The sequence below is a fragment of the Heterocephalus glaber genome, unplaced genomic scaffold, assembly GCF_053883595.1.
Source record: "Heterocephalus glaber isolate CG9 unplaced genomic scaffold, H.glaber_assembly_v1.0 deba00001472, whole genome shotgun sequence".
In the NCBI taxonomy this organism is placed as follows: domain Eukaryota; kingdom Metazoa; phylum Chordata; class Mammalia; order Rodentia; family Bathyergidae; genus Heterocephalus; species Heterocephalus glaber.
In genome coordinates, this window is record NW_028258315.1 from 86,213,406 (window position 1) to 86,238,715 (window position 25,310).

The following is a 25,310-nucleotide window of genomic DNA, read 5'->3' on the forward strand; positions in this document are numbered from 1 at the left end:
ATTAGTAACTGACGTCACGTCCCTCTATCTCCTGTAACCTTATCTTGACTGAAAACCTGTTCCGACATTAGTATTTGGGTTACAGTTGGCGGAGAGGACCTTCAGTTCACTTTCCTTTTCTACCTTTTTTGCCTTTGGATCTAATTGCACCGTGTTTCCCAGCCCTTCTCCCAGTCTCTGCCTCTGAGTGGGAGGGTAGTGCCCCTTCACAGGGAAGGGCTTTAGTGCTTAGGAAGAGCTCCCCTCTGCCAGTTGGCTGTTTATCTCCCACTCGCCTTTCGGCTTGTTGTCCCTCGTTTTCTGCACTGCTGTCTTTTGAGTCCTTCTTTCGGAGTGAGTGTTTGAGTTTTCTTCTCATCTGTGCATACTCTAGGTATTTTCTTTGAGGATACCATGGGCATTACATTGAAAATCCTAAGGTCACACCACTCCGGTGTGAATTTGTGCCAGCTAAACTTAGCCACATATAAAATGCTGTCCCCAAAGCCCCATCCTCACCCCCTTTGGGTGACTGGGTTTGTGGCTTCATCCATGCCTGGCACACTGTGTCCAGAAAGTAGAGTCTTATACTTTTATTGTTTTCATACATGAGTCTCTCACATCATGTAGAACACAAAACTAGTCGTGACTTAGATAAATATCCATGTATTTACCTTTAACAGAGTTATTTCTTCAAACAGGTTTGAGTCTCTACCTAATGTCCTTTTATTTCAACCTGAAGGACCCCCTTTACCCAGGGCAGCCTAGTAGGAGGGAAATAAATCCCACAATGCTTTGCATCTGGGAATATTTGAATTTCTCCCTCATTTTTGGAGGACAGTTTTGCTGGCTACAGAATTCTTAGTTCAGAAGGTTTTTTCCTTTTGTTTTGCTTTGCTCTTTCATTCAACACAGCACGTACTAATCCATTTCCTTTTGACCTCCAGGGTTTTTAAGGAGAAATCTAATGCTTATCTTGTGGAAGAAGTTATAATGGTAAGTATCTTCCTGTCAGCTTCATAGGCATTAATATGTTTTATTGTGTTTAATAAACAGAATGTTACATTATTCTAGTATCAGTGAAGCTGTAGCATCACTTTGAGCCCAGTAAGAGTTTAAATAACAATGAATTGAATTTGTTGAGTGTAGTCGTCATATACTTTCTAAAACCAAAAGGTATTACAGATTCTCAAACCAAAACAAAAAGGACTTTGAAACATCCTGCAATTTTAATTTCTAAAAAATTAAGTATCAATTTCCATAACCCATATTAGCAAGAGACTTTGTGACCTTTTTTCATTAAAGAACAAAAGGTCCTGGAGGCCAAGAAGTAAGGGTCCACTGTGGATGTGGCCAGCTGTGTCTGGGCCAGTTCATGGTCTGCCTCACAGGAGCCAGCGAGGTCACTTTCGAGCTATACAGTACATAGGCCATGGCTGGAGCAGGGTTTTGTTCTGGAGATTCTCTGACTGATGATCTGGGGTTTGTGGACAGCATGTTTGTGGTTATTGGTTTGGTGTTGTGGAGCTTCTGGAGGTTTGTTCCACCAGGATGCCCAGTCTGGATGTTGATCATGAGGGCTGAGCCCCACAGCCAGTTCCCATGGAAAGAACCTCACTGATGAATATCAAGTGCTGGACACCATTGGCTGTGGTGGCTTTGCCGAGGTCCTGCTGCCAGAACATCTTGCCACTGGGACATCAGTGGTTATTAAGGTGCTGCAAAAGGAGAAACTGAAACCCATCATCATTATAGCTGAGGTAGAGGTCTTAAAGGAGCTACAGCACCCCACAATCATCCAATTGCTGGAGGTCATCGAAACCCAAGACAAACTCTACCTTGTAGAAGAATGTGTGAGTGGAGGAGACCAGAGGGAACACATCTGGAGGGCTTATTCAGTGAAGGAGAAAGAGGCCTGGAGATTATTCCTCCACACTGCGGGTGCCAAGCAGCACTGCCATGGCTGGGGTTTTGTCTACAGAGAACTCAAACCCCAGAATATATTATCGGACTCCAAAGGAAGTATCAAGATCACTGACTTTGGTTTAGGAAATAAGTTTGTTCCTGGGCAGAATGTGACCTCGGGTGGCTTCACAACATGGCATGCTGCCCCCAAGTGATTCTCAGAAAAACCGTACCAAGGCCCACAGGTGGATGTTTGCAGCCTCAGCACTATGCTCTATGAGCTTGTTGTGGGTCACTCCCCGGTGGGACAGACATCTGGCACATCAGATCCAGGCAGGAAGATAATTCTCTCATTTCCTTTCTTTGGACCTCCAAAACCTAATCCACAAGCTCCTCGACCACAACCCCACGAAGTGGCCAACCCTAAAATAGACTTTGCAGCACCTGTGGCTCTGCTGGGGTAATCCTCCTGAGCCACTCCCCAAGCATAGGAAGACCATAGTCCTGGGCATCGTGACCCAGATGGGGTATGACCCCCTAAACATCACGGAATCACTGTGGATGGCCATGTTTTTGCTCCTGGAATACCAGGCCACAGGAAATTGATGCCTCTGGTCTGTAGATGAGGAAGTGGTGCCATCATCCTCCCCAGATCCTGCCCCCTTAGCTCTCCTTCCAAGGACAAGGGCCATTGAGCCTGTAGTCACACTGACCCCTTCCTCCCCAGGGTGAAGCACCCAGGGCAGCAGGGAGGCAGAGGCTCCCGGCCTCCCATTCAAGTCTGCAGGAGCCCAGCCCTGAGGCATCCTGCCCCAGCTCCTGCACAACCTCCTCCACCTGCCAGCAATGGAAGGCAGGTCTGGAAGGCAGTGAAAAGGACTGCAGCCCACCTGCTGGCCCTGTGCTTCCCTTGCCTGCCAGCCTGGCAGAAACCCCAGGGTCATTGACAAGGTGGTGCCAGTGTAAATAGTGGACAGCAGAGACCAGAAAAACCAGGAGGGGTGGGGAGAGTCCAGCAGTGCTGCCTATATGTTATTTGTGTCTCAATGATGGCATTTTCAGTTGTTAAGTCATAACTTTAGGGAGGGCAAGGGGAGCTGTTGGACAAAGGGAACAGTTTCAGATGGACAGGAGGTGTGGGCTGGAAGATCTGCTGCAGAAGAAGGCGGCAGTGACCACCACCAAGAAAAACGTCTGGCATGTTTCCAAGTAAGTGTCTATTTTATGTGTCTCCTCACATTTTCAGTGGAGATCCATGAGCAGCCCCCAGGCCTTGAAGGACGTGGACTTCCTGATAACAGGGGATCAGCCAGGCAAGCTTAACCAGCTTTATGAGGGAGCCAGACAGCACATCCAAGCTGCAGTGTGCTGGACGAGCCTGGCCCAGTCGCCTCCATCTGGCACAGAGGACAAGAGTCCAGTGTCTCGGGCTTCTCTGACACCCGGAGCCACCTGGAGTCCTGAAGGGCCCGGGACACCTCCCTCTGCCTGCCCCAGAGGAGGAAGCTGCAGTGAGTCACCCCGAAGCCCTTTGTCTAGAGGAGCCAGAGGGGAAAGGAGAGGGGAAGCTTCCTCCGAAGCCTGAGGGCGGAGAGGTGGGTGTGCTGCCCGCCCCCCTCAAGGCTATTGTGGGCATCAGGAACTGAGATCCAGTGGGAAGACGGAGGAGGAGGGGGAGGGAGGAGCAGCTCACCTGACTTGTATTCCACCATCCAAACTGCATGGTTCAGGCCAAGGCACTCATCTCCAAGCTCATTCACACAGGTGTTGCCAGACCCCAGCTTCTTGCTGACTGCTGGCTGGAGACTTCAGTTCTTCACCACTGGGTCTTCCCACAGGCTTCCTGAGTTTTCCTGACAGAACAGCTCCTTTCTCTCAGAGCAAGGCAGTCTGGGATAGGGAGGGAGGGAAGGAGGGAGGGAGGAGGTGGGGAATGAATGATTAAGACTACAACTTGAGCTGTGGTCTTTTATGCCCCGACACCGGAAGTGCTACACTGTCACTTCTGCTGTACGCTCCTGGCCACACAGACTGACCCTAGCATAACGTGGCAGGGACTACACAGGATGTGATTACCAGTAGTTGAGGACCCAACATGGAGGCAGATGGGAGGCTGCCTCCCACAGTCAAGGTCTGCAAAGGTGCTGCTTGGTCCAGACTCCTCCCATCTGCCTGCCTAGTGCTGCGTGGCTCCTAGAGCCTTCCCTATGGGCCCTGAGCATCACTACAGAAGCCAAGGTGCCCTACACCAATGTGCTGTATGGTGGAAACTTTGTGATAGCTGCTTAGTTCCTATCGAATAAGTCTGGGGGCCAGGCATCACTGTCCACACTTCTGAATGGAGAGAGAATAGAAAAAGCTGAGCAATTCAGTCACACATCTCTTATGTCACAGGACCAGGCACTCCCAAGTGTGTCATTCTTCAGAGCCTGGATCCCCCACAGTCCCTGCTTCTTGTGGCCCAGCTCCTGGCTCTGACCTGCCTGTGCAGTTTATCTCCCCCCCAACCGACTCCACTCTCCACTTCCCACCCTACCACATGGATTTTAAGGCCTTTGGGTGCCCAGTGTTACTCTCACAGCCGAAATCCTCTTGTTCCATCCCTATCTGAAGCCCATCTTTTGAAATGTGTCAAATGGGTCATGGACAATTACATGACAAACTTCATAAATAGTCCACGTGTGCTTCAAATCAGTAGGTCTTCACCATGGATGCAGTCTGTCTAAGCTCATTAAAAAGCTGTGTTATTCAGATGTATGTCTTTAGTGATTTGTGTGTGTGATATAAATTATTCAAGTATATTAAAGTCTGCAGTATAAAGGCGAATGTCCATGTTTCCTCAAGGATCTGTATATATTATTAGATATATATGTTTTATCTTGTGGGTAAATTAATCCCTCACCATTATGTAGGGGTCATCTTTGCCCTGGAAGAGGAGAAAGGGGAAAGGGAGACAGAGACAGAGAGGGAAAGTATGAAAGGAAGCCAATTACTACAGGTTTATACGTACGCTGTTTAGTTCCTTGAAAAAAGATGATAGATGTGCTTCCCCACATTCTGCAGCTCAGACGGTGGTTACAAGTTCCATGCCCACCGTTTTTCTTTGAGACAGAGGTCCCCCCAGTGTCACAGCACATGGGGTCCCAGCTTTACAGAGCGTTCTATTAGAAATGCCACCTGGGGCAGCCTGGATTTAAAAAGTGTTTTTAGTATATGTTTGTGTGTAATGATTACATTCATTGTGGAGAATGGGTACAGGTACATAACACATCTCAATTCTTTTTTCTTCCTTCCCCTATATCCCTTTTTTGCCAGCATCAGATTCATTTATTTATAAGTCCTTATAAGATTAATCATCATAAACACAGGTTAACAATCAGACTAACAAGCCAAAGACACATAAAATATATGAGACAATTATAGTAAATCAAGATTCACTTTTAGATACATTGGCCAAGCTGGACTATAGGAACTTTTTTCTCTTTTCTTTCTCCTGTTGTCTGTCTTTTATTTTGCACTTTATATATTGGGTTTCTCACACAAGAGAAACCATGTGATATTTAAGCTTACATGTCTGACTTATTTCACCTAAAATTCTGACCTCAAGCAGCCAGCCAGATGATGCAGATACACTTTCAGGCTTATGGTTGTGTGACTGTTATGTAATTGTGTTATAACAGTTAGAGGTACCTAAGCACTGTGCAGTCCAGCCATTGTCACTGAAATGATCAGAGATTAGGCATTAATAATATGCAAAGTATATCTATAAACAATACAGAAGTACATTCTACGTAAATGTCACTTTGGTAACAAAGGATGGTTAAAAGATAACAAATCTAGCTGGGCAAGGTGGTGCACACCTGAAATCCCAGCACTCGGGAGGCTGAGGCAGGAGGATCACCATGAGTTTGAGGCCAGCATGGACTACACAGTGAGTGCCAGCCTGAACTACATAGTGAGACCATGTCTCAAAAAAAAAAAAAAAAGATAACAAATTTAGGTAAAAAAATTCTTTATGTAATTTAATATTTTGTAATTAGATAAAGGTTACTGACTAAAGGGTTATTTTTTACTAAAATGGAGATTTAAATGTGTTTCAGATAGTACTCTGCCATAAAGAAGAATGCGCTTCAGACATTTATAGCTAAATGGACAGACCTTGAGACCGTACTCTTAAGTGAAATAAATTGGATACACATGTTTAAATACTGTATTGTTTCTCTGGTATGAGAAATCAAGTGGAAATAAGGACTAAAATGTATAAGAGATATTGGGAAATGGGAAGAAAGTGTTCAAATGGGAAGAGGAACAAATGGGGGGGAGGGAGAAAAGAAGGAAGGGATAAGAAAAAAGTGAAAATAGAAGGAAAAATGGAAACAAAACTTTTGTACATGGAGGGGCTGGTGGGGAGGAGGGAGGAAGGAGTGGGAAAAAAGGAGCAGAATGTATCGTGCACATGTGCAAATTCCCTATGAGTGTTACCGTTGTGTATGCCTAGAACATACCTATAAATGTTTTGCTATTAAAAATAAATAAAAAGAAAAGAAAAAAATGTGTTTCAGCAATAATAAAATCTAATGGTTTTAATATAATGTCATCATGATTATCATGCTAAAATGCTGTTAAACTTGATTTTAAATCTTCTCTATAAAACTTTATAATTGTTATCTGTTAATATTCTACAGGATTTTGACTTCTATGGTGACCATGACTGGTAAAAATAACAGGGCCAGAGATTTAGCTCAGTGGCTAAATCTCCTGAGCAGGGAAATTGCTGGACCCTAGAGAACAGGAGTCAACCAGTGTGCATTGTGCTCAAAGGAGGGTCACTAAAGAGAAAAAACATCTCCCATGCTTCCATAGGAAGCCACATGGTCAAATGATTTCTCTATTTTTATGAAATGTGTTACTCTTTTAGATATCACATTACAATAATACATGCATACCCATATTTATAGCAGCACAACTCATAATAACTAAATCTTGGAAGCAGCCTAATGTCAATCAACAGATGAATGGATACAGAAAATGTGGTATTTACACACAATGGAGTACTAGTCTGCCATAAAGATAAACTTAAGGTATTTGTAGGAAAATGGATGCACCTTGAGACCACAATGTCGTGTGAAATAAATCAGACATACAAGGTTAAAAATCACATGGTTTCAGGCCAGGGATTTAGCTCAGTGGTTTCGCCTCCTGCTGCACAAGCACAAGGACCCAAGTTCGATCCCTGGTACCAAAAAAAAAAAATCACATGATTTCTTTTATATGAGAAACCCAATGTTTAAGAGCAGAATAAAAGACAGATAATGGGAAACAAGGTGATTGATCTTTTGCAAATGGGAAGAGAACCAAGAGAGGGAGGGTAGGGGAAGGGAGGGAAATGTGGAGAAAATGAGGATGTGTTATGTGCATGTACTAATGCCGTGATGACTGTCATCATTATGTGCTGCAGACATGTACTAATAGAAATTAAAATAGAAAACTATTACTCTTACTTTTGTAGTTTTTATTACAGAAAATTTCAAACATACACAAACATAGAGAATATAATATAATGAACTCACAAGAACCCATCACCAGCTTCAACAACTCACGGCCAATCTTGTTTCATTTATTCCGTCACCATTACCCTCCATATTCTTTTAAGCAGATATCATATTGCTTTATCTGTAAAAATTTCAGTACATATCTGAATAAATTTTTAAAAAGAGCCATAATAACTTGGTCACACCTTAAAGAAACTTAAAAATTCCTTTATATCCTAACATATCCAGTCAGTGTCCATACTTGTCTTGTAAATGTCACAGTGTGGTCATCTCTGTCTCTGTCTCCTTTCCTTCTTTGCAGTTTGTTTGAATCACGGTCTAAATAGAGTCTGTAAATTACAACTGGCGGATGCATCTGTTAAGTCCCTATAATCTTTAAGGTGCCCCTTCATCTATTGCTCTTTCATGCTCTGTTTCTTTCCATTGTAACTTATTTATTGAAGAAACTGGTTATTTGTCCTGTAGAGTTTCCTACGGTATTCATCTGCTTGAGTTGCCATAAGAAAATATCACATACCAGGTAGCCTAAACAGCAGAAATTTATTTTCTCCTTGCTCTCCAGGCTAGAATTCCAAGACGAAGGTAAAAGCATGCTTGGTTTATAGTGAGGCTGCTCTTCCTGACTGGCAGACAGCTAACTTCCCACTGTGTCCTCACATGGCCCTTCCTCTGTGGGCACAAGCAGAGGGGTAGGGGGAAGTACATTCCCTTTGCTGTCTCCTCTTCTTCTAAAGGCAATCGTCCTATCAGATTAGGGCTATACCTTTATGTTCTCATTTAATCTTAATTAATTTCTTAAAGGCCCTATTTCCGAATACAGTCACATTGGAGGTTAGGACTTTGAAATACAAATTTTGAGGAAATGAAACGAAATCTATAACACCCTTGATTCTGTTGAATACATCACCATGGTGTTATTTAACATGTTCTTATATCCTCTATATTTTCTATGTCTTGGTAGTTGGATCTAGAGATTTGGTAAAATTTAATTTTGTCTTGAGATTATTTCACAGCAGTAGTGTATACCTCCATGTATAATACTAATTTTTATAAATGAATTCATATATATTAACATTTATAGTTTGATTTTTCAAGAATGTAAACCAAGTCCCAAAGAAGTTAAAATATTGACTGTATTTTTAATCCTATCAAAGTTTTCAAAGGTGAAATCACAGGTAATAATGATTGCTAATATTTATTGGGAATGATGTGCCAACAGTTTGCATTTTTCCTTCAGAACAATCTTGTCACACAGGGATATTGTTCCCTAATTTTTGCAATGAAGAAATAAAATCTTAGAAAATATTCTTAAAGTGGCTTTTAAAAATATCTCCAATATTTAGTCAAATCCTAAAAGGATGTAATCCTCTTTTGAGAGAAATGTGAATTTTGTAAGGTGTGAAGTCATAACACATTCTCCTAGGTAGAGTAGGTTGTCAATAAATATGCACCAACTTAATGGTACAAAGTTTCACTACAACAGACTGATTCATGATTAATCTAAAATGTAAAACTACTGCAGATGAATATACTTCCCTCAATTACATTCTTTATATTTCCTGTTATTTGAGTTCCTATCATCTGTGTACACTTCTTCCACTTTAATGCATTTTCCAAAAATTTTTTTGGTAAAAATCATTTGGCCCTACAATGTTTCTAAATTTTGTTTTTATGTGGTAATAATAGTGTAACAGAGGGTCTAAAATCTACCTTATGGATTGACTCAATTTGTCCTCACAACAATCCCATGAGGTAGGTACTACTATTGTGCTTATATTACAGATGAAACTTAGAAGAGTTAAACAACTTGTTCAAGGGTCAGCCAGCCAGTAAGTGGTGGTGTATAGAATTGAATCCAAGCAGTCTGGTTCTAGATTCTGTTCTCACACTGTCAAAGACTTTTTAGAATGGTCTGATATTTAGATGCCCAAGACGTGAATCTTGTTCTTCAGAGGGCATGGTGCCACAGGTAGCACAGGTACCCTGGAGCAGTATGTAGTTCACCACTGCTTCTCTCAGTCTGTACTTCTGGTCCTCCATCACCAGGTCTGGCTCATACTCAGCCTTACATTGGAGCATTGCAGATCTTGAAAACTGGCTTAAGTATCCAGAATTGACATGCAAGCATACTAGGACACGCCTATTCATCAATCTTCCATTTTCCTCATAGCAGGGAAGCTTCACTGTAAAAAGAACTTTAGGGACAGAAAACTCAGAGCCAAGAGAATGGCTTATTGTACAGGATTTGGAATTTGAGCCCAAGACATAGAACTGAAGTGAGTCAGAGAAAGGACTTTGCCTGGTATCGCTGGGATGGAAGGAAAGTAATTCTCTGTCCTGTGCTCAGGAGGCTGACCTCTATGGACTCCATCAGCCAAGCTGGCCAGCTGGAATCTGGCTGGATTTCAGCAATGAGAGACACTGGCAGGTGACTAGCAGGTGGAAAGAGGGAGTTCAGGATATTTCTTCCTCTCTCGTTCTTCTTTCCAACATACCTCTGGGCTTGGCTGCATCCCTCCAGAAGTACAGTTCCTCAATGACTCCAGCTCATACAAGCTGTATGTATGAGTAAGACTCTTTTCCCCTTCACTTTCCAAGTCAGCAGGGTAGTAACAGCTTCCCACTGCTGCTAGTTACTGGTTGCCTCAGCATCCTATTTGTTTCCTTGGCCTGGGTCATACCTCTGTAAGAAATTCCCTCCAAAGTCACTTCATTTCTACCATGTGGAATGAACCGGTTTCACGGTAGGACTGTAATGTACACATCAAAATGGTGCACATGACCCTGGAAATCTGGGCAAGAGTGGGTAGGAAAACCTAGTACACGAGACAGATGGATGAGATTGTTCAGGTGCTGGCCCAACACCAAGTGTAAGTGTCAGATCCTCTCCGATTGTTCTGGCTGGGCCAAATTGATGATTTATCATCCACTTTTGCTAGTAGCCTCCTTATCTTATATGAGAATGACAATCTCAAGCTTCTAAAGGTCCTTCCTGTAGCTGGCTGGCAAGGGTATCATTATTCCAGGACAGTGCTAGAAAAAATCTCACACATACTTTTGCTTTTGCTGTGGCCTCAAATATTGCAACATGTCCTTTAGTGCTAAAACTAGAGTGTCTCAGTTCAAACCATGGCTCTTCCTCTTACTAGCCCTGTGACTTGGAATAACTAGGCAATCCCTTTAGGTTTCAATATTCTCATGTGTAAAATGGCAATAATAACAGCAATAATAATTGAGTTGGGGCAGGGATGACCTACTACATATAGCACTCTGAGCACAATATCCAACAACAGTAAATACTCAAAAAATGTTATACCCACCATTTCTGTAACCCCATGACCTTGGGTGATTTACTTCAAGTTTCTGTGCCTCCAGATTCTCCTCTACAAACTGGAATAATAACACCAATTTAACTTGGGGTAGACAGAGAGGAAAAGGAAGAAACTGTCAATGAAAGTACTCTAGAAACTATAAAACATCTTATGAATGCATAGTCTTTTTTTTTTTTTGGTACCGGGGATCGAACTCGGGTCCTTGCACTTTCGAGGCAGGTGGTGGAACCACTTAGCTAAACCCCCGCCCCATGAATGCATAGTTTTTAAAAAATGCATTATAATAATCATGATTTTAAAACTAAGCAGCGATCCCTAACCAGTATTCCAGTAACGCTTAATAACAGTATCCATAAGATAGAGGAAGAAATTTAATGATAAGGCTGTGAGAAATTCTTAGGTAAAGAACAAACCATGTAGGAAAAAAAAAATAAGATCAAGACAATTACTGAGAAATGGATATGGTTTCATTCTGAGTCTAAAAATTTTAAAATAACTGCTAGAGAATAATTTCTATCACAATATATACTCAATTTAACTGATCATTAAACCAACTATGGACAATAGATTAAAATGTATGTACTGGACCAGAAACACTGAATCACAGAGCCCACTCCCACTTCCTAAGGATTCAGAGAGGACCACTCTCCTCTCCAAAATATCACACCTCCCTGCCCGCACATGCCCTCATCTAGGAGGGTGCCCGGTCAGTCGAGGGTCTGGGCTCATGACTGTACTTGGAAGACTCGACTCTAGGCTGGACTACTTGTTTCCCTGCCCTCCATTCTCTCCTCCTCCCTTCCTGGTAAAAGCACTGACTTCATGGCCAAGGTTTTAACCTCCTGCTATTCCTAGCATATTCCGTGGACCTGGGAGCTTATCAGAAACGTACATACTTGGGTCCCCAGTCTTGTCACATGAGAATCTGCTTTGAACACAATTTCCAGGTGTTTTGCATGCTCAGGAAGTTGACGAGCACTGTTTGAATCTTTCTGAATCACATACTTACCTTGAAATGCTATTGTGCAGATTAAATATATTTAAAGCCCCTGACAAACAGGGGGTGCCAAATACCTCATCATCTTCTTTCACCCAACATTTGGCACGTCCACACCTCTGCCTGCGCCCTTCTCCCTGGCCTGAGCTTCTGAACACTGACCTTAACTTACTTTCTTAGACTCTGCCACTTGGCCAGTGCCCCAGATTCTGACCTCAGCTCTTTCTTTGGAGTCCTTGGCAGGCTGGCCATGGCCTATTGCTGTACTTCTAAGCACTCCCCACTAGCTTACATTCCCCAAGTTCCACCTCTCCTGGCCTGTCTCTTCTTGTGGACACTTAAAACCTTAAAGCAGCACTAATTTTAGTCATGCTGCTGTATTGCTCAAAATGGCTTTGGAACTGCTCCTTGGAATCTGCCTTCACAGTCTCTCACAGTACCTGGCCCAGCATAAGCACTCAACTAAATATTCCTGGGGGCCATGTATGAAGAGCAAGGATTTGCTTCACGTTGATCCATCGTGTTAGACTTTGGTATCTCCCTTTGGGAACTCTCTTTGCTTTTTATTCTCACTTTTATTTGATATCCCAAAAGTGTGATACAGAAGACTGAAATTTAATGTCTACCCAGGAAAAAGGGCCGAGGAAAATGCCTGACCTGTTTGGATTCTAGACCTTAAAACTAATATGCAAGGGAGCCCCTGTGGCCTCACAGAGCCCAGCTTTGCTCACTGCAGAGGCTTGAGGTCAAATTGCCAGTAGATAATAAAGTGTTTCCGGTCCTGGCCTGTTTCTCTAAGGTCACTGTAGAGTGTTGGTGTCCTGCCCAAATCTCCTCACTAGCCAGTGCATGCATTTCTCAGCTACCACCTGCCATGGCTAAAAGCTTCCACCTGTGACCTTCTTCACATAGTTGCTATTGGATGAGGTGTCTTATCTAGAAAAGCTTGAGATATGTCAACCCCCACTTTCACCCCAAGCAGCCAATGACTGATGGGTACAGGAGCACAAAAACCTGGACCTCTTGTCTCAAGGTGAGGTACTATAGGGCAGTTTGCATTCCAGAGTCCCTGAGGAGCTTGACATGGTGCCACACACCTTTAATCTCAGCACATGGAAGGCTGAGGCAGGAGGACTGCAGTGAGTTTAAGACCATCTGGGATACACAGTGAGTTCAAGGATAACCTGAACTACATAGAAAGACTCTGTCTCAATGAAACCAAAAACCAAAACAAAACAAAAACCAGAGTCTGCATGGAGAAAGCTAAGCTTAGAATTTGTCTGAGATCACATCCCTGTGGGGCTCCTTTCCCTGCCTAGCCTGCTTCTCTCATTCCTTACAGCTTCCTTTTCAGAGTATCCTCAGTAAATTGTGTGCACCTAAACTCTGTCCCAGGTTCTGTTTCTAGGGATCCTAATTTAAGACAGTGCCCCTGAGATTTAGTGGATGAGTGGCAGACAAGATTCCTATTTTCAGGATCCCACAAGCTCACCAAACACCATGCCAACACCAACCTACATGACTCACATTGGGATCTACTTCCTGCTCCCATGAGCCCACAGGGACACCAGCACCAAGTCCAAGGGAGAAGGATGCAGACTGAAAGCAGCACTGTCTCAAACAGCAGTCACCAGCAACAGAGGCTGCTGAGCACTTGAAATGTGGCCAGTGCAACTGAGAAACTGACTGGTCAATTTCAATCAGTACAATTATAATTTGTATTTTAAAATGGATATTCAGTGACACTATCAAAGTTTTAAGCATGTTTAGAACAACTTGGAGATGTACATCTAGCTCATTTTCAACTGCACATTTTAAGAGATCTCATATAGATCAAGAATTTCCAGTAGAAATTTAGTGTCTGAATTGAGTGTGCTATAAGCATAAAAAACACATGCCAAATTCCAAAGATTTAGTATTTAAAATAATTTAAAAGATATCATTTATATTTTAATATTAGTCTCTTATTAAAATAATACTTTATTAAATAAAATGTCATTAAAATTAATTTTGAAAAAATTATTTTTCTAAAAATATGGCTACTAGAAAATTTAAAATGACATACGTGGCTCACATGATGTTCCAATTGCCAAATGGCCAAGAACTGTAGTGTGAACAGGCAGACGGAAAGGAAGAATGGCTTCTGTTTGCCTTTTCAGACCCTTTACACCAGTGAGCTATTGGGAGTCTTGAGGTTCCTTAGTCTAAAAGCCAATAAGAACTAGCCAGATGTGGTGGCACACACCTGTAATCCTGGCTACTTGAGAGGCTGAGGCAGGAGGATTCTAAGTTCAAAACTAGCCTGGGCAATTTAATAAAACTTTGTCTCAAAATAAAAATAAATTTAAAAATAGCTGGGGATGTAGGTTACTGCTAAGTGCCCCTGGATTCAATCCCTGGTATCACTACCATCACCACCAAAAAAATGTCTTTAAGCACTAACACTGAGTCTTTATCTAAATTCAACTCTAGTTATTCTCTCCAGTTAGTGGCAGCATTGCCAAGTGTACATAGTAGGCTCACTTTGGTAGCCTTTTAATCAATCATGGGTTCCAATATGCATATCTGTAGTCTGTCCCCTGTGAATCTGAACTGGCCATGTGACCTGCTTCAACCAGCTGAAGTCATGCTCAGTAAGTTCTAGACCTAGACTTCAAGAAAGCCTGCCAGCTTTCACTTTGGTGTTAAGCCAGTAAGAATTGGGAATCAAGATCCCTGGGCAGCAGCTCCCACTGAGTTCCCACTCAGTAGTCAGCAGACAAGTGACTGCCAGGCATGTGACGGAGGCCAACCTAGAACTGGATCCTTCAGCCCATTAAGCTACTTTACTAGATATCACATGGAGCATACATAAATGAGCCTTCTCTATTGAATTCTGCCCAAACTACAGAATCATGAAAAGATATAAAATAGCTGTTGCTTTCAGCCTCTCAGTTGTGGGGTAGCTTGTTATATAGCAGTAGATTAACTGAAACATTAAGGGTCCTGGGGCAAGTTTCTGTATACATTACTGAAGACTTTTCCCTTCTCATCAACTCATGTTCTTGAATTTACATAATCTTTGATCTTTGATCTTTAATCAGTTTAGCATATCAAGTAGCTCACTTATAGTCACACAATATTTGATATTAATTCTGTGTACTCATAGAATAAATCCAGCTTTATACTAAACCACTTCTGTTTTCCATCACTACATGCACCAGGTTGAGGCCTCTTGCACTGTGTCCTTGCCTTGTTTACCATGCTCTGCTTCTGAAAGCCACCCTAAGTATTTATTGTTATACTTCTTTGGACTCATAAAACCTGTAGGTCCTGGAGAGAACTCCAGGAAGCCAGTGGGTAAGTACTTGCCTCATCCATCACCCTCTTCTAAAGAAAATGGGGAAAATGGCCCCAATATATTCTTTTCTGTAAGAAGGTTCCATGACTCCAGCCATGTGATTTGAATGACCCCACCCCAGCATCCTGATTCCAATCCATATAGCAGTGATCAGTGGCTAAGGTAAAAACAATTAAGTAGAAGCAAGTCATGTAATAGAAAGACCAACTCTGCTAAGGTAGCCAGGGGTAAAACTATGGATTAAAGGCCCTCTATGAACCACTGTGGCCAACTGGATTCCTCTTTGCAAAGGTGAGGATCTCGAGGGTGAACAGGGCACTGGAACCTAGGCTGAAATGTGACCAAAAAGGGACTTGGAAACAGTGGGTCCCAGAAATGCTGCGATTTCTTAGTTGCCCTTGTGTCCTCTCAGAAAACCCTCATGTCTTAAGCTGTGTTTCCTGAATACTAAAATAAGGGTTGATGTGCAAACCAATTATTAAAGAAGTGTCCCTGGGAGAAGGTGCTAGGAAGTGGGGGAGGCCAGACAGGGAAGGGGGAAACCTAGGATGAAGTGATTTGGGGCCATTCTGCAGAGGATAGGGCAGCTTCAGCCTGATCCAGCTTGAAAATTCTAGAATGGAAGTTACACGCCAGAGGTGGTTCCAATGTAATCTGAAAGGAATTAATTTTCTTACTCCCCACCAATCAGTCTTTGATCAAACACCTCTTCAGCAGGAGACAAACTACTGGGTACTTCCAGCTCTCTGAGGCAGGTAAGGCAGTTCCAGTAACCCAAGGAGAATTCTAGGAAGAAAAGTTGCAGGTGCAAACCACTGAAGGCAAAAGCACACTGAAGCTGGGGAGGAACGATGAGAAACAGTAAAGAGATTTGGGAATTCTGGACAGTGCCTCAATAGTGTTCATTCTCTTCTAAAGAAAATGGAGAAAGCCACCAGTGCACACGTCTTTCCTGCAACCTAAGGGGTGAGGTTCGCATGTTTATGTTCTTCTTCAGTGTATCTGATGGTTTTCAGACTGTTCTCTACTGTTTCCGCTTAGGCCATTATAAATTCAGGAGAACCCAGCTCATAGGGGATCCATTCCATCTAATCAGCTGTAATACTTTTGTCCTACATATTGGGCTTCCAAGTGTGCTTTTGCTTAAATACAGGTCTCCACGGCTAAAGAAATCTTGAAAACTATTTTGATAGGCCATGGTCAAAATGAGCACATTAGTTTGCTATTGCTATACAACAAATTACTGACAACTTGGAAGCTTAAAACAATACACAGCTCACCGTTTACGCAGCTCAGAAGCTCAGACTAGCTGTGTCCTCTGCTCAGGTCTCACAAAGCTATACTTCAGATGTTAGGCAGGGCAGTGGTCTCATGAAAGGCTTGACTGAGGAAAGATCTGCTGCCTATTTCCTTTAGGTTATTGGCAGAATTCATATCCTTTAAGTCACAAGATTGAAGTGCTGTTTTGTTGCACCATTTCAGTTGAGGCTGCCATGAGGAAATGTAGACAGCCTGCAGCTCCTGGCCATTGCCCCTTCCATAAGCCCTCCTATGATATGGCAGCTTACTTCAAGGCAGCAATGGAAAGACAGCCTCTAGTGCATGGGTGCCGAATCTATGGCACACATGCCACAGAGGGCTATTTGTATCACTGAAAGCTCTGAAAGGTTCACCATCACTGCAGTACACACTGGCAAGATAGAGCTCTATCTTATATGGATGTAATGTAACCATGAGGGTTATCACATTACCTTTGCCATAGTTACAAGCAAGGCTGTTCTGAGGCAAGCAAGGAAGGTTTTTCCTTTCCCTATCCTGAATGCTTCTGATCTATTTATTGCCTTGCTCTTTGACCTGTCATATAGTGTGCGTTTTGACAACATATACTCATTTATCTCCTGACTGCCTAGTTCCAGCTTGAGTTAATTACATGGTCTCACCCTACCTCAGCATTCCTTGCATTTGTTGCCTCTGGCTGCACATTAATAACATTTTCTTCATTTCATTTCCTGCCTCAGTTTTCATATACTTTAATAATAATAACTATTATGGGAAAAAGCTAAAACTCACTGGGTCAAACATAACATATTATAATTATTAAACAAGAAAATCTTTATTTATTTATTTATTTATTTATTTACTTACTTATTCATTTCCTGTAGTATTAGGGATAGAAGCCAGGGCCTTCAAACTGAGCTATAGCCTCAGCTCTTTTTTTTTTTTTTTTTTTTTTTGAGATGGAGGTTGCCCAGGCTGGACTAGAACTTGTGATACTCCTGCCTCAACTTCGCAGAGTGCTTCAAATTTCCTAAGAATTTATTTTAGATTAGTTATACTTGACTGCCTTGATAAATTTGACATTATTTCAATTTACTTTTAGCCCTGCAATAATTTTTTTAAACCTGTAAGATATTAGCTTTAGGGAATTTGGCTTGCACTACTAAAAACCACATTTTGCTGAAAGCTTGTTAGATTTACAGCTCACATTTTATGTAAAATTTGAAGACTTTGATTCTTAATACCTTCAATTTATTATCTAAGGTCCTAAAGTGTCACTATCCTTTATTTCATCAATAGAAACAGTTAGTAGTAAACATTAAGGAATGAATCAGATGTTATAATCCAGCATCAGAAAAAAAGCAAGGAAGCAAGCAAGCAAGCAAGCAAGCTAAGACTTCACCAAAGAAACAAAAGGAATTTGAGAGAGAAGCTCGTTTTAGAGATTGACTAATCAGGGATGATAAACATTTAGCACAGATGCCTCAACTCTCCAACCTGTGCCCATGACAGACATCATTAATCAATTACTATATTCTGCTGAGCCCAAATAGAGGTTTAGAGTTTATTTAACTCTAGGAAACTACTCCTGATATAGGCTTTCCAGTTACAAGTAATAGAAATGAAACTGAGCCAGCTTGACCAAATAAGGAATTTTATACAAACATATAAAAGAGACCCCAAAAAGTCAAACATAGGAATGTAGACAGACTTCAGGAACTAGAAACCAAAAAGCCATCAAGACTCTGCTGTTTGTATCTACATGTGTCTGCCTATTTCATTTTTTTCCCTGGTGTAGTCTGGCTTTCTCTGCATCTCCAACATGCCTGATGTTATGCAGCCACACTTAGCACCCATGTAGATTTATTCTGGTTACAGCCACCTTCAGAGAGTGTATCTGAATATCAGTAGCAAATTCTCTAGGAAGGGTCTCTTGTTAGGTCAGGTGACCACTCTTGCCCAATCAGCTCTAAAAGGAAATATCAAATGCTCAGTATGGCTACCTAGTGCCCATGTAGACAGCTATTCTCAGAAAAGGAAGGGATAGTTCACAACTAGCAATTTAAATAGCCATACTTATCACTGGGCTACTATAATAGGCAACTTATATTAGTGCAAATCTATACCTTTGTAGTCTAAAGGTAAGAAAACTGAACTCCCTGACCACATATCTAGTTAATAACATAATGGAACCAAATATTTGGTCTCCTCTTCCTTTCTAATTTTCTGTTCTATTAATTAGAATTAAGGCAGTTCGCATAAGTGATATTCCCCCAAAATTTCAATTTGCCACTTTAAACATCCAAACCTAACCATTCTTCGGTTTTTTTGTTTGTTTGTTTGGTACCGGGGCTCAAACTCAGGACCTTGTGCTTGTGCGGCAGGTGGCAGAACCACTGAGCTAAATCCCCAGCCCCATTCTTTGACATACAGCTTTCTAAAATGTATTGGACACTTCACTGCCTTGGAAAAAAGTAATGTGGCCATACTTTAGACTTAATGACACAAGATTATAATTTTGAATGTCAATTGTCGTTCTGGGTTGGTTATAACAATGATGCCCTCAAAACAAAACCTGATGAGACATACAGGGCTGTCTTCCTCACAATTCTGTGTCTGAAGATGGAGAGTGATTTGACTGCTTCCTCTGTCACATCTTGACTTGAAAGCTTCCAAGAGCATCTCTGCTCTCATCACTATCTCAACAACGAACCAAGCACAAGAACTTGATCCATCAATGGGCTTAATTTCATTCACAATTCCAAACCATTAGGTCCAGGCAAAGAGATAGGTGTTCACTACTGAGCCAGGTACACAGAGTTTTGAGCAAAATTTGCCACAATGTACAAGTTTTTTCTTATAGGTTTTTGATGAGTGATGCAAATCTCAAAAAAAAGCTAATTGCTGATAAATGGTATGGATAATGGTATGGTGCCTCATTTTACTTTAACTGTACCATTCTGGGTATGTCTATATTGTGATGTCCAGAGTACCAAAGCTGGCTAGGATTATGTGCAAAATATTTTGAGAAATGAGACTAAAACTAAGTATAGACTATTTTAGACTAGTTTCCTGAGCTGTTTCTCCCTAGTTTATTCTTAAGTCAAGAAATACCTATGTTTTTAAGAGCCTTTTGAAAATATTCAAAAACTAAAATACTTTTAGTATTTAAGAATACTAAAAATAATAATAAATTCACGTCAGTAACTCCACTTATATAAAGTGCAGACTTGCAATAATTATGTCTATCCAAAACATATCTGAGAGTATGAGAGCCAGAAAGGACTCAAAACAGGAGGAATAGCTGTCATGAAGCCATGCAGTAGAGTCACTGTCCATTGCCAGGCAAAACAAGACACTGATGGCCATAAGCCTGGTCTCATACTTCATGCCTGGAGCTCAAAGTGAGAATGTGTGAGCAAGGTGATTGAGAAGAAAATTCAGGTTCTGCTACTGGATGGATCTTGGACCACCAAAAGCCAAGAAATAACAATGCACTCTTGTCTGTTGCCTCTGGGGAGAAGGTAACTCACTTTAGAAAGATTTCCTTGATGCAATTAAAATGTTGGAAGTTTTGACAACTAAAAGGGTAGCTTTCAGTTGTCTGGAAGAAGTATTTATGTAAAGGCACCACTGCCAAACAGGTGTTCCTGTATTTTTACTTGGCCTTCTGGAACAGCTTGAGGATTTGCTCAAGGAAAGCACTCATTTTGCCTATATGCAGCTTTAGAAAATCACTAAACACGTTTGTCGTTCCATCAGCTATTTATAGTCAAGTTTTGATTATCCACTAGGCAGGTTCCTGGCTCAGTTTTCAGCCCTCTGTTTGCCTTTCTCACCTCCCACTGACACACACTTGCTGCAGCTTGCAAGTGACTTAGAATTTCCCCTGAGTCACAGCTCTCCTTCCCCCAGTCCCAGCTCAGCCCCTGCACAATCCCCACCACCACCAGCAAAGATGTCTACAAGCCAAAACAACAGTTCCTACCTCTTCCCTACCTTTCCCCCAAACGGTATGAGGTTGTCAGGGAGAACTCAGGCATGGAATGAGGCTGCTCTGCCTGCAAAGATCCCCAGAGTTCAGGTGTTCCTCCAGCCTGCAGGCTGGGGAGAGGTCACTAGCCAGGGCAGAGCAGAGATATTCAATAGCTCTCATCTCTTCACAGCATGGCATAGTTTTGTTGACTGAAGTGTTATGTATTCCCAAGACATGTGACACGCCCTCTGCTACTCAAATGCCAGATGAGTACAAAAACACATTCCTAAGTCTCATCAGAATTATTTCCTTTCTGACTATCTGCACTTTAGACCTCAGTGAAAGTTGCATTGGCAACTTCTAGGTCTTGTAATTTCCCAGACAGAGTAGTGCCCATGCTAGCTGAACAGTGGTTCTCAATCTTGGGAGTCATATGCTCCAGAGATTCAGACTTTAACTACCATAGTCTGAGGTGAAGCCTGAACACTGGGATTTTCCAACTGCTCCCAAGTGATTTTATCATGCAGCCAAGGTTAGAGACACTGTTGGATCTTCACTTGGACTAACAGTGATTTCTAACGTGACTCTTCAATTATACAGCTGTAGCTCCACTGATTTAGAAAAAAAATGTTTAAATAGCCAGGGAAGCAGATGTGCACACACATAGCCCAGTTCAGGATCTATTGTGCATTGCCAAGGTCAACATTTCATTCACTCCTTCACTCAAACATTTATTGAGGGTTGCTACTAGGATGGGTGGATAAAAAAATGCATGAAGTTACTGTGGTCAAGGACTTACCAACTCTCTGGAAGAATCATTCAGCTATGCTAGACCCCCAGAGTCCTCCAAAGATATGATCAACTCTAGTCCTCCTTCTTCCTCCTTCCTCAATTACTGTCTTATAATTCACCTAAATTTGCAAATAATTTGACTGAACATACACAGTTCTGATGCCTTTCGTCTCTGGTTGCTCTATAGAGCACAATCGCTTGAATTATGAGTTATCTCTGCTAATAGAGTTCACTTTTTCATTGCAGTTATAAATATATATGCCACTTGCATATTCGAAGAGGCATGTGGGAGGAAATGTTGAGCTGCAGAGCCTTTCTAGAAGAGAAACCACTCCCTGGCACCTGCACATACATAACTTTCCTGATAACCTCCAAAATGGCTTGTCCTCAAGTCTTTCTTATAAAAAGGATTTACTCTACCCAGCCCTTGTGAGACAATCAGAAATAAGCATCCTCGACATTTGCATTCTTTCCTCAAGGCCCTAAATGGATTCATAGCCATCAGCTTTTCTTTTCCCAGGGGAAAACTGGTCTTGCAGTCTCTCGGGAAACTGGAATGGAATTAACTGGGTTGTACTGTGACAGCCGAATGAAAATCAGGAAGATCAGCAGCAGAGAGAAGGGATGGCCAATCTGTGAACACAAGGCATGCAAATAAGTTCATTAATTCAAGGATGTGCTGGAATGCTGGTAAGGCATAAATTGAAGCTGCAGACCAATAAATCTGGTCTGTTATCTGGAGGAGAGGAGCTAATGAAGGAATTTTCTGGAGCTTTAACTTTTTACTGACTACAGTAACACTATAAATTACCAATCAGCTGACTGTAATTTTACAATTTAGCCTGAAATTTGAACCACTTTCAGGAGACTGTACCTTGTGTGTAATAACAGGTATGCCTAGTGAATGTTATATAGCATATTTCTTTAAAATATATAGCTAGTTATTTTGGTAATGAATATGTTTATTTGCAAAGAAAATTACAATTATGATGTGATAACAGCATGTAGGAGGCACTGCTGATTGTCTAACCAACAGCTTTTTCTTCATTTTCCTTGCTAGTCAAAATCTGATTTGAGAGCAAGGTGAGTGGGTCTCAATCTTCCCTTGTGTGACAGAAGCGAGGGCCAAGGGGAAACCCTAATGGCCCTAAGCAAATCCTGGTGGTCTATTCCCCTTGCTGTGGTTGGTTAGGGGTGAAGATGCTAGATGGTTTGCTGCCAGCATGCTACCACCGCTCCTCCCTCCCAAGTCCAGGAATCCTGCTTCCTAGAAGTCTATGAGGTTACTGCTCATGAGAGGAACTGAGGCAAAACTTGGAAAAAGAAATGTATTATTCCTCTGGGGTGGTTGTAACTATATAGATAAGTGGAGGAGAGATTCCCAGCACCTTCCTGGCCCAAACTTGAGGGACTATACACCTAGATGTTTCAGGTTAAGATTTTTCAAGGTCAGTTCTTTTGACCAAGGAGTTTCAAACTGTCTCCATGCAGCCTACTCTCCCAGCAGTCAAGTATGTTCTTAGTTCTGTGTTAAGCCCTTTATATCCAGCATGCATAGGCTGACTCTAGCTTTGCGTCCTGAAACACTGCTGCAGTGTTTACCTGGTATTGTTCTGATCAATAGGATGGGCTTGAGGTCTTCTCCTTACTACTCAGAAGACTTTGGAAAAGCCAGGCCCTATGTGCATTTGTATAAGATGCCTGGTACAGCTGTCATGGTTTGTCACCAGCCTGATATAGAGCCAATATGCAAGCAGAAGGCAGACCCAAGAGAAGTGCCCAGGGAGAGGAGCTGGAATTTTGAGATTGATGTACCCCATGACCTTTTATCCTTTGCAGACTCATGCCTCAAGGAAACAAATGTTTAAGATAGTTTGATATTGGTTGCCGTATTTTCTGATGACACATTATATGGTGACTCATATCTGTTCTCCCATTCTCCCAGCAGATGAATACCCAGATAATCTCTGTCTCAAATGTATCATACGCCATTGAAATAGCTATGTGACTTATTGCTTTGCATCAGCAGATGTGTCTGCAGTATTACTGTGCCTTTTGTTATTTTTCAAATTCCATTTATACTTTAAAACACACATATTGCTAAAACATTATTACAGCTCCATCATTTTGAATTTCTTCTTGTTTTATCCATAAAAAGGCATCCTCACTTTGCATGGTAGTATATAATCATAAAAATGACTATGCAAATTGAAACTGTACAAAGCAATATTATTCAATAGGAAACATTATAACTGTTCCATAAAATTTTGTCATTAAAAACTCTTATCTTCAGTTACAAATGGATAGTGATTTTTAAAAAGTAAAACTAATATTTATTTAATAGATTATGAATTAAAGCACTAGAAACACTGGTAGTTTATTTCTTTGTAAAATCTTATTTAGAGGATTTGGAACACTGCTTACCTCCAGAGCATCTTTTCTAGGCCTTGGCACCTTGTCACACCCTTCTAAGTTTGGATTCACTTCCAACATTCTGTCCTTTACACAGTCAACATCCTGAAATATACTTGACAGTCCCTTTAATGTGAAGTTTTTGTCAGTGTCACTTCCTCTTGGACATCATTTTTTTTGTCACAACCACTCATTTATGTTGATAAATTTGCCTTCTGGCTACATACTTCAAATTTCTTAAATGGCAGCAATGTCAACATTCTCACCATAGAAATAAAAGCACATATACACACAGAATGCCAAGGAGCTTAGACTCTGGAGTCATTTTTGGGATGAAATATTTGCTTTTAGAATTTCATTCATCTAGTCAACATTCATTGTGTCCTAATTGTGTAAACTAATTGCTGATGTTCAAGTGGTCATAGTTTTCCACAGAAAACAATCTAGTGAGCTAGTTACCTATTCTGTCTTAGGATTCTGTTAAATCACTGATAAAAAGAAAAAAAATCTATCTTTCTAAAGTTGTGAACAGTATAGCAAAGTACTAAGCTCCTATTAAGTGCTCTCTAAACAATAACTGGCAGAGACTTCTAGTTGTCTACTCTCCATCTATTCTTCCCTTCTTTCTCATTAACTTACTCTCCTATCACTGGAGGTATCAATGTGCTCAGCCTCTTTACAGCCATCTATGACCATGTGAGTTAATTGCAGCCAATGAGATAAATCCCAGATAAATCAATGCTCACCTGAATTACTGACAAAGACTTCTGGAAAAACTCCTGTAATTGTTTTCTATTGCTGCTATAATGGATTACCAAATTTAGTTGCTTAATACAACACAAATTCACAAATACAGTTCACAAATAATAGTTTTGGAAACCAGAAGTTATTTTAGTTTAGACTGCTACAACAAAATGCTTTAGACTAGGTAATTTATTGGTCACAGATCTGGTGATTGGGAAATCCAAGATCAAAGCATCAGCAGTATCTAGTGAGTCTCCATTCATCTAAGATGGCACCTCCTCACTTTGTCCTCACATGATGAAAAGAATATGAATGAAAGGGTGGACAAGGTCCCTCAGGGCTCTTTTATAAGGGGACTATTCCACCAGGCACTGTGGCACATGTCTGTAATCCCAGCTACTTGGGAGGCTGAGGCAGAAGGTTAGAAAGTTTGAGGCCTGCCTGGGCAACTTAGCTAGACACTGTCTCAAAATAAAAAATAAAAAGGGCTGAGGATGTAACTTAGTGGTATTGTGTCCTGGGTCCAATCACCAGTACTGTAAAATAAAATAAAATAAAATAAAATAAAATGGCGCTATTTCTATTCATGAGGGCAGAACCCACATTACTTAATCATCTTCCAAAGACCCCACTTGTTAATACAATTTACTAGAGATTAAGTCTCAACATACGAATTTTGGGTGACACAAAATTTAGACCATAGAGTTCCATTTCCTTCCAATTCACGTTCTTCTCTCATGCAAAATATTTATTCCATCCCAATAGTTCCCAAAGCCATAACTCATTCTAGCATCCACTAAAGTCTAGAATCTCATCTAAATATCTCAGATATGGATGAGATAAAGGTGTGATTTATTCTGAGGTCAATTCCCATTCAGTTGTTTTTGTTTTGTTTGTTTTTGTACTGGGGATCGAACTGAGGACCTTGAACTTGCCAGGCAGGCAGCAGAACCACTGAGCTAAATCCCCATTTAGTTGTAAGCCAAACAAGTTATGTGCTTCC

The 25,310-nt window shown here is 41.4% G+C and overlaps 1 protein-coding gene across 5 annotated transcripts in view; it reads right to left on the bottom strand.

Moving 5' to 3' along the window:
- LOC110345675 (uncharacterized) overlaps positions 1-25,310 on the bottom strand; it is a 43,399-nt gene that overhangs the window by 2,939 nt on the left and 15,150 nt on the right. For 2 of the 5 annotated variants that reach the window (XR_015439593.1, XR_015439591.1), the window contains exons 4-5: positions 10,757-10,826; positions 3,578-3,774 (exon numbers count right to left, since the gene is read on the bottom strand). Coding sequence is in view for 1 of the 5 variants with exons in the window: in XM_087182273.1 (XP_087038399.1) it covers positions 21,653-21,784 (132 nt within the window). In the remaining 4 variants the exon portion in view is untranslated. Of the gene's footprint in view, positions 1-1,186; positions 1,698-3,577; positions 3,775-10,756; positions 10,827-17,933; positions 21,785-25,310 lie in introns of those variants that run through there. The other 3 variants (XR_015439592.1, XR_002389166.2, XM_087182273.1) reach the window with 3 other exon arrangements.